Source organism: Strix uralensis, chromosome 3 (genome assembly GCF_047716275.1).
Source record: "Strix uralensis isolate ZFMK-TIS-50842 chromosome 3, bStrUra1, whole genome shotgun sequence".
In the NCBI taxonomy this organism is placed as follows: Eukaryota; Metazoa; Chordata; class Aves; order Strigiformes; family Strigidae; genus Strix; species Strix uralensis.
Window position 1 is genome coordinate 115381725 of NC_133974.1, and position 14077 is coordinate 115395801.

Below are 14077 nucleotides of genomic sequence, written 5' to 3' on the forward strand. Positions count from 1 at the left end.
GACTCAGGACTGTGCCTAGGACTGCTGGGACCCTTTTTCCATTAGCTCTTTGTCTCTTTCTTCCATAAACTGCTTTGTCAAAGCAATCTGCTCTTCTAGCAGGCGAATGTTCTCCTTTTTCTGACTTTGACGCTCAAGATCTCTGAGAACTCCACTGTGCAGCCTCTGAAAACACAAGGAACAGGGTTTATCACAGCCTGTTAGATGCTGAATGCAATCAACCCCCAGCCAGGCCCTAATCCCTCCTGCAGGGCCGTTCACCGCTGCCTTTGCAAGTCCTCTACCACTGCATGTGGCCACAGCTACTTAACATGGGCTGAATCTAAAACTACAGGAGCTAATATCCGGTATTGATAAGCTAATAGTGCTACACTAAAAAGCACTTTATTTGTATTCACTTCAGATGGGTTGGTTTACTACGTGGTAAAGCTATCAAGCAAATCAATGCCATGCAACCGTAATTCCCACGCCATGCAGGATGGACATGATCTATAAAATCCTGTTACCTCTGCCCTAAATCTTTACTAAAACTAACTAATCTCCCCTAAACTTCTCTGCTTGGAGAGAATTTGGTGGCAAACTAGAAATGATTTTAAGAAAAACTGCCACGTGTCTTCATCTGCCGCCTTCTGCTCAGGTCTTATTCTTAAAAAGTTACCTTGTAAACTCTTGCTGCAAGGCTGGTAAAAGTCCCACATCCTGCTTATGCCAGGCTCTTGAAAAAGCAAGGCACTTCATTCAAAAAATATCCCCTCTACCTAAAGTGTTTATTATAAATAACATGTGCAACACAGACCAGCAGTTTTTAAATCGGTGGGTAAGCCCCTCAACGAGTGTAAAAAGCTGTAAGAAAATCCCAGCTGCTCTTTGTTTCCTCCAGATGCTTTTCTCTCTCTGCTACCTGGAAGTTTTTTGTCCACTTGGATAATTAGGTGAAATAGTTAACATTTACCTCTCACCAGGGGAATGCAAAAATAAGTAAAACCAAACCTGGTGACATGGATTGGGGTGGGGAAAAGGAAGGGAGGGACTAGCTGGGAACCAGCTGCTCAACTCCAGACGGCACCTCTGGGGACAGGTGAGGAGGCAGCAGAGCAATGTGAGTGGAGAGGTGATGAGATCAGACATGGGATGGAGGAGATGGCAAGGCTGACACAAACTGTGGAAGGAAACAGGGACCATGTGAAGTGTTTACTCAGTTGTGCATGTGACATAAGCTGAGACACAGTTCCCCGGCAACTTCAACTGATGAATGCCGGTGCTGCTGCCATCCTTCCAGCCCCATGCTCCCCGCACTGCTCATCCCACCCCAGAGTCAGAAGGCTCAGCCAGCAGAAAACAACCCTCTTTTTTTTTTTTTTCCAATCATAAAGCAAGTCATATTCTGCTGATTTAACTCCCTTAGCTGGCTAACCAAAGACAAGTGCCAGTGCAAAGGAGAACATGGGATGCCCTGTCCACTTTGGTGCTTTGGCTTGAACTCACTGAACTCCTCAGGCCAGCAATATGCTTTTAGATATTCAGACACTTATTATATTCCAAAGCGATAGTCATAAGCTTAGCAGAAAATATGATACAGAGCACAGAAATTCTATAAATCAGTAAAAACATGAAATGATGGTTGGGAGCCAACCCTGGCTCACATTTAAATGAACCTGTGTGATCACAGTTGTGTTTTATCCCAACTAAAGATGAGAATCTTTAGTTGAAGTTAAGTTTAGTTAAAGCATTATCCATCTGCCTAATTTACCAACTCATGTTCAGCTTGGACTCAGGAATGAGAAAGTCTCACAGGTACCAAGGTTAGCCACTGGATCCCGGAGATATTAATAAATTATTTAGCCTAATTGTAAAAAAAGATGTTATTTGACCTGTTTGAATGATGCCAAAATGCACCTGCAAATAATTTATTTGAAACCTGACTCTGAAGTCATTTTAGATGTTTGTGATTATTATTTGACAAGTTCTCACAGGGTTTTATTCCTCATCTAGAATGCCAATAACTGCATGTTTCAAAGGCAGTTATTTCTCCTGTCAAGATTAAAATAGAAAGGTTTTGTTTAAGAAATATTTTATCTTGTAAAGAAAATGCACAGACACATGTCAGCCAATAATCAAAACTCTCTCTGGAAATTAATCTAATAAAAACAGTCCCTTTCCATCAGCTTCCATCAGCTGAACTCAGGTTACAAATTAGTAATCACTAAAGACAAAGTTGATAAACTTATTACATCATTAACTATTAGTTAACAACAAAAAAGAAAAGATGTGGGGAGATACAATGTAATTTAACAATTACATCAAGAATGTAACTTCTTTCACAAAACACAGCTATTCTGCAATCTTTCATATGGTGAATGCATTTACTTTGAAAATGCACAGTTTGCAAAAGACACCTTTATAATTTGAGTATCACAAGTGACAGAGAGCTGTGAAAAAGTTAATCATCTTCTCACTTTCCTCCATTCTTAGAAGTTAGGCCTGCTCTTCTACATCAGTTAGATAAATGTGCACAAGTTCAAATCACTTTGTGCCTGGCATATCAATTTATAAAAGTCAAAAGTTTATTAAACTGCATAAAGATAAACCTGAAATAATCCCTACACCAGGACTGCAGAATAGCCACATTACTTTTTTCCACTACGTTATTTAGATAACTGAGTCCCTTAAACTTGAAGCCATTATTCCCTGACTTGAACATAAAGAGAAAATCTCAGATTTCATTTATAAAAGATAAGCTTTGAGCCTTAGCACTTCTGAATAGTGATTTAAAATTAAGTTAAACTGATCGCTGGAAGAAAAGCATTGAGGATTTTGGCTTCACTTCTGCAGCAGCAGCATCCTGAGGAATGCTAATATCCCTGAAAACATATACAGATTAGCATCAAATTCAGCTTTTGGGGAGATCACTTCTAATTCTAGAGGACTGGTTTGCAAACCCATCCACATATGTACAGGTCAGGCACCTCTGAACTCATGAGTTCCCTACACAGAGTTCACAGGCTGTGCCCACACCTGAGCGTTAGGAAGGATGGCAAAGAACAGACACTGGATCTGTCCCCCAAAATCCCCAAAAGGTTTTGCCGCTGACCAACTGGATCCTTTGACCCCTCCATCTCTAGGACACTCAGCAAAACTGCCTCTCTGCCAGCAGCCTGACAGCAACAACATTGATACCTTCCGCAGCAGTGGTTGCTTCCAGCTGTGGAAAAATAAAACAGACCCACGGGGAGAAAGCTGCCCACCATTGCCTCATTTGGGAAACCTAGGATCTCCCCAGTCAGAAGCTTGCAGCAGCAACCTCGGGTGTAACAACCAAAGCAACAGTATTTTGCAAACCAAGCAGCAGCTACAGCACAGAGCAGCGGGAACAGGCAAAGGGCAGCAAGTCCCTGTTTTCCTGGTATCATTAGAAAGATATGAAGCAACCAGAGGACATTAACCATATCAACTCATTGGCTGATCCACCACTCCTTTTACTAGAGACATATATCATACACTGGTAGAATGCACATCATAAATCTGCAGTTGTGCCCTTAATTTACCCATGTTTTGCACATGAGTTACAATGCGGTCTCTACATAACAGGGGACCACTGTCTTGCTCAGTGCTCAGCATGGATCCTGACCTGGTACTCAGTGTTTAGTTTCACTTCCTTGTTCAGCCTGTTGCCTGAGGTGTTACTCACTTCATGATACATAGATCCCGCTCTGACAGTGGCATTACTCATTCACCTGTAGACTGTTCTATGCCCGTTACCCCTATATCAATGTTTTGTAAATGTTAATTTATTTTCACAGTCTCTATGAAAGAGAGGTATTAGCCAAATATTAATGTCAAAAACATCCTTTAAGTTTAGGTATCTCACTGAAACACTCCAAGAGTGATGTTTGAAGAGTATGTGTTGTCCTGCAGCACATGCTTAAAGTAGAGCTCCCATTTATTTCAGCTTTAGTTTAGGAGCATTTAGCACATACTCCTGTCAGACCTTCAGTGGCTCAAGGCAGGCACACTGAATTAGCTGGCAATCACCTACAAAAATCTGAGTTTAAGTGATCTACCCAGCATATAGGTCAGCTCTGGGAAATGCAGAGCCATTACCCATTGCCATTCCAGGAGACCAGCCTACCTCTTCTACTGCCTGTGCCATTCAGTGTGTTTTCCAACTTCTGCAGCAAATTAACCTGCCTCCTTCCTTACCTAGATCAGTCTCATCCTCCAAGATCCCTCATTCTCAAGCACTGACAGAGACAATTTCTTGAGGAAAGAAAATGTAATCCTGTAATTATGGACTGCATCGTAAAGCCCATGCAACAGGCAACTGAGCTGGGGTATGGACTAGCAACTTGAACTCTGGTGTTTTGTAACTTCTGACTACTTCAGACCTTTAACAACAGTCATTTAACATAGGCTTTTTTTCGCGTGCATTTTCTAGATTTTTTTTGTGAATAAGGGGGGGAAAAAAATCAGATGTGTGCCCTTCTACCAGTACCCATTTGGCTCACCAGCAGGGTCTAAACCTGCACAATCATTGCCCAAACTTCTGTCACATACAACATACCCATTCTGCAATCACACGACTTTTAGTCCTGGGCAGGATTTCTTTGTATAGGGACCCACCATTGTCTGACCTGACACTTTTGGCTGTGGGACTCTCTTGCAGATGCGGTGCCTGCCAGGAATTACCTGATTTTTGTAGCACAGAAACCATCCCTGTTTAATTATTGCCCCGTATTCCCGTTAGCTTGCACTCCGCCTGTCCTGTCAGAACAAGAAGGGAGCCGGGGCAGCCGCACGGCACAGAGCAGCGCTGTTTGCCCTTTAGCGGGAGGCATCTGTGGAGCTCGGGAAAAGCAGAGCACAGGCATTGCCAGAGGGACGAGCACCGGCGGGACAGCACTGCCAGCCAGGGGAGAGCCCTGGGAATGCTGCCAGGGTGGTGCCCTTGGGCCCAGAGGGTGCAGGATTACATCCTTCCCGCATCCTAACACCCCCAGCTGCTGGCGAAGACGTGGAAACCGCCTCCACCGAGCCGGCCGTGCCTCACCCCGGCGCTCCCAGCTGCTACCTGCCCCCGAAGGCAAACGCACAGGTTGGGGATAAGGGCGCGGGCGCTGCTGCGCGAGCGTGGCAGGGGCAGATGCCGAGGCAGAAGGCGGGGAAGGGAGAGTTCGTGGAGAGAGAGAAACGTCGCGGGCAGCGCGGGCGGGCAGCACCGGCAGGGCACCGCTGTGCGGGCGCGGCCCTGGCCGCCGGGCTCCGGGCTGGGCGCACCCGCAGCCCCAGCAGAGGCAGAGGGCGGCGGGACGCTGCGGACCCGGCTGCCTGCCGGGGAGAAGGGGCTTGTCTCCAGGTGCGGGCAGCGGGCAGGCAGGGACACGCGGGGAGGCTGCGGGCCCGGAGAGGGCAGGGGGCAAGGGGCGGGGCGCCAGGAGAGGGGCGGGCTCTGGCCTGAGCCCTCGGGCCGAGCCCACAGGTGAGGGGCGGGCCCCAGCCCCCCCGCCAGTCACCCCGCAGGTGAGGGGCGGGGCGCGGGGCGCCAGGGGCGGGGCCTGACCGCCGGTGGGCGCGGGCGCAGGGGCCGCCGTGGGGGCGGGGCGGCGCCCCCGTTCCCCCCCCTCCGCCCCCCCTCGTCGGGCCACTCACCTCCCGCTCCCGCCGCTGCTGGACGTGCACGGCCACCACGGTGGCGGCGGAGAGCAGCGCGGAGGCGGCCAGCACCGCCCGGGACCGCCTCGACATGGTGGCCGCCGCCGGCGAGGCGGGCGGCGCGTGCCGGAGCCGCCTGCTCGCCGCGGGGGGAAGGGCCGGGCGGCGGCGCGGGGAGGGGGGGAAGGAGGCGCGCCCCGCCCCCAGCCGAGCGCCGAGCGCGTCGAGCCAGGCCAGAGCAGCGGAGCGCGGATGCGCGGCTGGGCCGAGCGACGCCCCGTCCCGCGGGGCGGGCGGGGAAGGCCCGAGCCGCGCCCCGGGACGGCGGGAGAGGGGAAGGCGGCTGAAGCGGCTGCCCTCGGCCGCCTGCCCCGTACGTGGAGCGGCCCCCGGGGCTACCCGGCTTTCCTGCCGGGGTTTGGGGTGTCCTCACGCGTCACGGGCCGGCCCCGGGCCCACGACAGGGAGCAGGCCGCCGCCTTGTGCCCTGCGCCTGAGGGCTGAGGTGCGGCACCTCGTCCTCGTCGTGGCGGGACGGCGGCGGGAGCTGTGTCCTGCAGCCCGCGCTCGCCTGACCTCACCCGTGCTGACTGGTCCCCAGCGCCGCGGGCTGAGTGTTTGCGGGGGGGTGGTCACCCTGCCGTGGCTGGGCGCTCGCAGCCTTCTGACCAGAAACGCTGATGCGGGCGGCTGAAAATGGGCCTTTGCCCCATCGATGCCGCTACAGGGGAGAGCCCCCGGCTGCGGGAGGGCAGCCAGCGGGGCCGGTGCCTCCCGGTGCCTTTACAGAGGGGGTGTTTTCCGGAGCTTCCTGCCGGCGTGCGCTTGCATTTCCAGTGTGGTTACAGCTCTGAAAAACAAACAAAAGGAGATTTCTTCTGAGTTCAAGAAAGATTTTTGCTTTTATTGCGTGAAGACCTCCAGTTCTGCACTTCCCTTGCCCAGAAAACCCAAATTGCATAGGACAAGCAGCTGGAGAAAGCAGCTCTTCAATTGTTTGGTTTCTTCTCATTGTTCAGTGTGTGGCCTTAGGCCTCGTGTTTGGCAGTTTTTCGTGCTCTGAAGACAGTATTATTCCTCTCCCTGGGGGCTTTTCCCTGGCACCTCCTCACTGGAGTATCTGAGTGCTTTACAGAGAGAGAAAAAATTATGTTCCTAGCGCTCCCGTGTGAGGGCAACAGATGGCTATCGTGAATTACTTTGATCCACCATGTTCAGAAGCGCTACAGGCTTCAGCTGGAGGACTTCAGCATTTCAGGGCACTTTCACCCTGTAACACTTTCAAGCAAACTTCCCCCTGGTCACTGTGGAGCAGACAGAGGCTCAGGTCACGCTCCTGAAAAGCAGGGAACTTGTCAGCAGTCACTGCTGCGTTACCACCCAAATGAGCACATCGGAGGTGCAGAAGAGTGACTCTTACGAATGTATCAAACGAAAGGATGTCTAGTGGGGAGGTGGGATATACCACGAGGTCTGTAAAACCCTGAAGGAAGTCAGGGAATAATTCTTTGCCGTTTCTCACAGTCCAAGGGTGTGCGGGCAGCAAAGCTTAAACCAAGCAAAAAGGTCACACCATGTGTGAGTTGTGGAAGTCTTTGCCCCTGGTACTACAGAAGCTGAACTTACCTTGATATCTGGATGCTGCTTTTGTCTCCCAAACTCCTTAAACCACAAATGAACAGGAAGGTGGGAGGTGTATTGTGAAAGGTGTAGGCTTTTTCCCAACTCCTTCCTGTACTTTTTTCTCCAAGCATCTGCTACAGCTCGCTGCCAAGCAGGATGGTAGGGCACAAGGAATCTGAACCTCAGCAGGTACCACAGTCCCTGTCTCAAAACCGAGCTCAGATATTTCCAGGTGGAGCTTAGAAGAGTTACAGAGCAGTTGCCACAAGGGGATGGCGGGGTTGCATCCCCAGCCCCATCTTGAGTGGAAAAAAAAAACTAAATGTGTGAAGCTGATCCCTCCTCATTATAATCTTTTTCATCTGTCTGCTGAATAAATGTGATTAAAATGAAAGGCAAAATTAGTGGGAATGATAATATTTCAATTGAGTCTAATAGTTTTGCTCACATTGGTGTGTTTACTGTTATTAAGACTTATGCATAAGCAGTTGTAACGCGTCCAAGGCCGTTGGAGTGCCAAGAACAGGGTCGAGCCAGACGCGGGGCGGATGTGAGCCAGCGCAGCACCCTTGGCACCGTGGAAAGGCGCAGCTCACCCCGGCTGGAAGCCGAGCGCCTCTACCCAAGCCTGGCATTATTAACTTGAGGGGCTAAAACCCCAGGCAGGGAACATTCAGACTGTGCTTTCGCAGCCTGAGTTTCTTCCATGGTAGTTCAGGTGTTCCCGCTCCCCTCTCTTCCCTCCCAGGGGCTAGCCCTTGCTGAAGTGCTCACCGTCCCTGCTGTGGCCCTGCTCGACTCCTGCTTTGGGTGGTTGCCACCTTCCCGTGCTCAGGGCAAGCTCGTTCAGGGAGGCAGCCTTCTGGAAAGCCCAGCCATGGACCAGATAAGCAGCTGGGTCTGGCTTAAAACCTTGCAGCAGCAACAATGTGGAGAAGCCCTTTTTCCTTTTTCTGGGACACTTTTCCAGCTGGGTTGGGTAAGCGTGGCCAGAGGCAGGCTGCAGAGGCAGGGAAGTGTGGGTGATGGAGGAGGGAGGCAGGACTGCCCAGCAGTGGTACTGCCAGGGAAAGCCTTTTTAGCTGGTGGTTGGCAGAAGGACAAGAGAGAAGATTTCAGAATTCCCCGCAACAAACACAACCTTGACGCTCCAGGCCTGTCGCAGAGATGTCTCGTGGGTCTGACGGGGTGGGGTGTGACTGGCAAAGCGATGGTAACTCCATGCAAGGAGACAAACTGCGTTACTGATGCCCTCAAACAGAGAGTGAGGCAGAGAGTGAGCTTGTGCTGAGGGAAGTGTGCCTCGGGAGGGCCTCTTTCTCCGCTTGCTTTTCTCTGATGGTTGCTTTCCACGTAAGGTTTTCTCAAACAAACGCCTTGGCTGCCAGTAGCTGGTTCCTGGTGTGTTGTGCCCATACCTTTCTTTGATGCCCTCTTTCCTGTGTCTTGGTTCCTCCTTTGCTGGCCTGGGTGTAGCAGCATGCGTTGTCTCGTGGAGAAGGGGTTGGGCACCAGTCAGGGAAGGGTTGACTTGCAAGTGAAGGAGACTATGAAAAGCTGAAGGCCATTTTTCCCCTGGGCAAACAGCTCATCTCTACAGTGATCTTGGATAACACGTCTGAAGTCAATGCTTAGGGGGCATTTTTATCCTGGTTTCCAAAGAAGCTTGTGCAACCTCTGCGCCTCATCCGCCCCCTCCCTCCTCTCAGTGTGGGTGTCTGCCAGCCTCCTTGGTAAGGCTGCATTGCAGGTTCTGTCTCAGTAAAATTTCAACGTTTATTTGCTTGTTCCAACCAGTTTGACGGACATGGAAGAGTCCTGGCTCAGCTTTGTGTAGTGGGTGGTTACACCGAGCAGAAGAGCATCCCATTAAGGGAAGGGGTGGCAGTGTCAGCTCACCTCTGTTAGCTACCAGAGGATCCACAAAACAGGGCGCTCAGTTGTGGCTTGCCTGAGTGTGTCACCAGTAGCACAAAGCATAAGGAAAACCCTGCAAAATATGGCAGGGGATGGAGATAAAGTTTGAACTGAGCCTCTTTCCATGTTCACGGCCAGAACCACAGCCCCTCTCCCACTCCATTTCTCCCATGTAACATGAGGAACCAATCTCTCTTATCAAACTGCAAACAAATAATAAAAAAAAAAAATCCCAAAGGTGTGTTTTCACAAAGCTTTCAAAATTTTTTTCCAGGGGTTGTGTTGAGCTAGCGGTCCTTCCTCCTTTGCAGAGCCAGCTCTTCCTCCCTCCCGGGTGGGCACGCACGTGCAGGTGCCGGTGCTTGTGCGGGTGAGTTTGCACGCACCCAGAGCGCTCCACCGAGGCACAACGGCTCGGCTACCTCAGTTGGAAAGGAGACCAGAAAAAAAGCCCAGACCCAACCTGAACCAAGTTCCCATCTGCTCCGCAAAGCTGCTGGAGGAGGTCGCCAGCGCTGCCTTTAGGAATTCTCCCCTGAGAGCCCAACCCAGCCCAGGCCAGCCCAGGCCAGGCCCCCCTGGGTGCTGCGAGGGGAGCTGCACCTGGCGCCCAGCCACCCTCTCTCGCACGCTTGGCCCCAGGCCAGGGAGGGTCCGGGCGTGTGGCTGGCGAGCGCGGGTGTGCGTGCGTGTGCCTACACGCCGCTGGCCAGAGGTCTCAGCGTGGATGGGAGAGCCTACCAAGGAGGGGAGCACGCTGTGCCTGCTGTCATTAGCATTGATTTTCTTCTTACGGCAGCGCTAATAATAATAGTGGCAAAAATTGCTATGTTGTAGGCATTTTTTTCTCACTGTGATGCCTCTTCCACTTTGAGAAATGGAATTATTGCCCCCCGCAAACGGTGGCAAACCTGGCTGTGGCAGCGTAGGCATCAGTCGTCCAGGTGCAGCTGTCCTGGCCAGGCAGTAAATGTTTCTTTCATCGGATTTGCTCGGAGGGGGGGAAGGGGGGAAGGCGCTGGTCACGTTGTTAGTATTCAAAACCTTGAAAAATGCAGAGGAAAAAATGGAAATTTGTTCAGATTTTTTGTGTCCCTTGTGTAATTAAGAGGTAGGGTCACTGGGGGCTTCTTTGTGTACAGAGGCTCAAAAAATAATTTATATGAATGAAATGTATGTACTAAAAATGCCTTATTTTGACTGGGTTATCCTCCTCTCCAGACAGGTGGAGGTATGCCTGACTTGGATGAGTTTTATTTTCTGCCAGGCATGAATGAAGTGAAAGCCACCATATAGCACCCCCCCGATGTTCGTACGTGGGCTTCACAAGCCTCTGACCTACCTTCACCATCCATTCAGGGGGATTCTGCTGCTCGTCCCTGGCATTCAAGCCCTGTGTCCCTGACAGATTTTCCCAGGGAGCTGGAGGGGAGTGACTCTGATCCTCCTGAAATTGTAGTGATGGAGAAAAGAGAAAACTGAGGAGGGGGAACCCTTCTTTTCCTCCCTTGCAAGCAAGGGGCAAGGAAGCTTTCCTTCCCTTCACAGGACAGCCTGCACAACAGTTACTTTTGATTTTAATTTCCCTGTTCACTTCCTCCGTCCAGCGGGGAGGGCAGAAGCCCGGGGCAGCCGCTACGTGAGCCCTGCTGGTTTTATAGCCGGGCTGTGTGTGGTTACATGTTAGCCAGCCAGCCCCGGGGGCTGCTGCGCCAGCGGGTCACCTCCAGGTAAATAAACTAAGGTGTGGGCCCTGCCGCCACCACTTGCCCCGCCGTGGCCTTGTTTTGCCTCGGCCGGAGGGTACGAAGGGGCCCCCCATGCCCCCAGCCACCCCGGGCTCCTTCCCCAGCACCACCGTGACTGGGGAAGTGGGGAGGGCAATCTGGATGCTGCTTCCCCCCCACATCTCGCCCTGCTTTTAGCACAGCTTGTCCATGCCCTTTGATTTGGGGCGCCACAGCAGGTACCCAGCCTGGGGAGCTGCACCCCAGCTCCCTCCTGCATGCACTTCCCCCGAGCGGGGACGGGCAGTTGAAATGCAGACGGAGGCCAAAGTCTACCCGCGCGGCAGCAAGGGGAGGATGTAAACCCCGCACTTTATAATTATATTGGCAGCAATCGCACAGACCCTTGCCCGCGGATGGCAGGAGGCGGGTGTTGCGGCAGTGCTGCAGGGAGTCGAGGGCAGAGACGCTTACAGGTGTGGGGTTGTTTGGTTTTTTTTTTCCTGGCAAACGTTGTAAAAGGCACTGGGAGATAAAAACCCTTGTGTAAAAAAAAGTTGGCAGAGTAATTCTGCAAGCGATCACCTCAGAGCTTGCATGGCAAAGGTAATGCTGCCCAGCACTGGGGCTGCTGCAAGGCTGGGTGGTGTGTGGGTCCCTGGCCCCCAAAGCGGGGTGAGCCCTGCGGGGGCTCCCCCAACAGGAGGAGGAGGGCTTCTTGGGCTGTGGCGGCACAGCCCTGTGGGTAGCACAGAGAGGAGGGCTAGAGTTGGGGTTTGGCCTCAGCTGGGTGGGTGGGGAGGGGGAAGGGGCGCCCATGGGTGCTGCAGCCGGCACCGAGCCCCCCCTGGCTGTCAAACTGCATCTGTAGGGAAAGGAGCCTGGCTGGAAGCGGCACCGCTGAGCTCCCTGGGCGATTTCGTAGGCAGCGGGTGCCTATCCCGATGTAACTCATCCTGGGCATGTTGGAGCACGTGCTCTGCCTCAGCACAAGCGGGACAGGCAGGGACTCTCCGGCAGCAGCACTGGATCCCCGCTGGGAGCGAGCCCTCCCCGTGCACCCATGGCAGCAGGATGGGGAGCAGGAAAGGTCCATCTCTAAGACAGCAGCATTTGAACAGGGGTTGGGACATCCCAACCCGGTCTCTGGCCCGGCTTGGAGCAGACTTCTGCTTGGGCCAGCATCAGCAGTGCCAACGGCTGAGGCTCTCCTGGGGGTCCTCCTTTTTGGAGAGGAGCTGAGAAGAGCCCAGATGGACCTCATCTTCTCTTTCTACTGCTGCCAGAACTCCCAGGGAGCTGCACTCACTGCAAGGGTGTTTGGCCAGGAATGGCAGCAGTGGGACTGTCCTCAAGCACCCTACCCAAGACAGTTATTCCTTCCTCCAGCCCATCACTGACCCTCTATGTCCTTATCACTTCTCCGTCATGCTATTAATCCTGCCATTCCCCCCCCAAAAGGAGAGGGATGGCAGGGACAGCACCTACCACCCAGCCGGCCCCTCTCAGAGGTTTTTGAAATGGTAAAGAAATGCATAAACCCCATACGCATACAATGGGGTTTATGGCGGTCATCTGGAAGGAATGAGGAAGCCTTGGGGGCCCCAGAGGTGCCATTTGTCCTTGGGGAGGGGACAGGGGATTTTCCACCACTGAGGTTTGAGTTTGGAGGGGGATGGCAGAGCTGGCAGGGCTTGCGGCAGGGGGGAAGCGAAGCCCACTGCATCCCCCTGGGCAGTGCGGCAGCTTATCAGGCTATGCCAGCTGCGGGAAGTGGGGATTTTAAAGGCGTTTCGAAAGCCAAAAGCATTCTCTTTATTTTTAGGCACCTGGGAAGGGACTGACTGGGTCAGACCAGCTGATGCCCGCCTTTCCGGGGAGAACGTTCCCAAACCAGCTGGGTGACTGCTGGCTCCCTAACGCCCCGATAAAAGGTTGTGGTCCCAGTCAGCTAACGGGACAGGCTGGCCTTGCCCAGCAGCTGGGCTTTACACTCCTTGATTGAATTCTTAGCCTCTGTGAGCACGTGCAGTCCATCCTGACATGCAGCGTATCCCGACAGCAGCGCAGCCCGACAGCAGCGCATCCCGACAGCAGTGCATCCCAGTGTGCAGTGCATCCTGATGGCAGGGAAAATGTGTCTTTTCCAGGGCATTTGCATGAGTCACCCCACTGAAGCAGGCAGAGGCCAGGCAGCAAAACGGGAACATGGAGATGTGGCGATGCTGAGAACTGAGCATAATGCAGAGAGGGAAAACATCTCTCAAGGATAAAGCCATCAGGAGATGGAATCAGGCTCAGACAGGGAAGCTGTTTGTCTTCACAGGTACCAACACCCGCTCTGGCTGGACCCGCCTGGCCAAAGCTTTCCATGACCTCTTGCCAGAGAGAACCCAAAATCCAAACCACCGGTCAAAAAGGATGAGGGACTGCTGCCCCATTTCTTCACTGTTCACGCAGCTCTTGGATTTGGTAGAGATGCCTGTTGTGAAAATATCAGAGAAACCCTGGGGATTGAGGACAACCACCACCAGCAGCTGGTTGCTGGAGGAGCTGGAGGGGCTCTGACTTGCATGAATGTCACTTGTGGAGGTTAAAGCCCATGTGGATTCACTGGTGTCTAATAAAGGTGCATGTGATGTATTTTTAAGCGCAGCAGGAGCTTTAAGAGGGAGTAGCTTTCTGTAATTTAGCTACCGATTTGCAGGAAACTCCTGGGAGTTCAGTACCTTTGCAACCTCTGCTGCTGTATCAGGCTTGGTAGGAATGTACCAAAGTTCCCCAGGGAGGAAACACTGGGCAGACAGTGGGATCACAGGAAACCAAGCAACAAAAAAAAGTTAGGCAGTGAAGGGAAAGCTGGGGAAGGTGCTTCAGAGGGTTTCCAGAGACAGATGCTCACACATCACATGTGTGTTTCTACAGGAGAGTCTGCAAGCTCAGGGCTCTACTGACCACCTTGTAAGAGTGGACACCTCTCCAAGGGGGTCACCCCATCCTCCCAGAGCACTGCTGGACCATGTGTGGGGGACGTGGGGGGCACGGATCCTCCAGTGGCCTCTTTCCCCAAGCCTCAGGGTGGTGGCTGCCACCAAGAAGGATGCTTGGGGAATGCTTCTGGGGTCCAACACCCACCATGGGCTTCATGGGGGCGGCTGGGT

General features: G+C 52.7%; 1 protein-coding gene across 1 annotated transcript; it reads right to left on the reverse strand.

Moving 5' to 3' along the window:
- Nucleotides 1-4: 4 nt before the first annotated feature.
- PET117 (PET117 cytochrome c oxidase chaperone) lies at nt 5-5799 on the reverse strand. Its single transcript, XM_074864017.1, has 2 exons — nt 5647-5799; nt 5-165 (listed from the first exon to the last, which is right to left on the reverse strand). Exons 1-2 carry the CDS (start codon nt 5740-5742, stop codon nt 16-18), a joined length of 246 nt encoding a protein of 81 aa, XP_074720118.1. The 5' UTR covers nt 5743-5799; the 3' UTR covers nt 5-15.
- Nucleotides 5800-14077: the final 8278 nt, after the last annotated feature.

What these genes read in the sequence shown, in the direction of transcription:
- PET117 (XM_074864017.1), bottom strand. Translation starts at nt 5,742, where the DNA reads ATGTCGAGGCGGTCCCGGGCGGTGCTGGCCGCCTCCGCGCTGCTCTCC. An exon ending in AGCAGCGGCGGGAGCGGGAG is followed by an intron (nt 166 to 5,646) that starts GTGAGTGGCCCG and finishes TTGTGTTTTCAG; the next exon opens with AGGCTGCACAGTGGAGTTCT.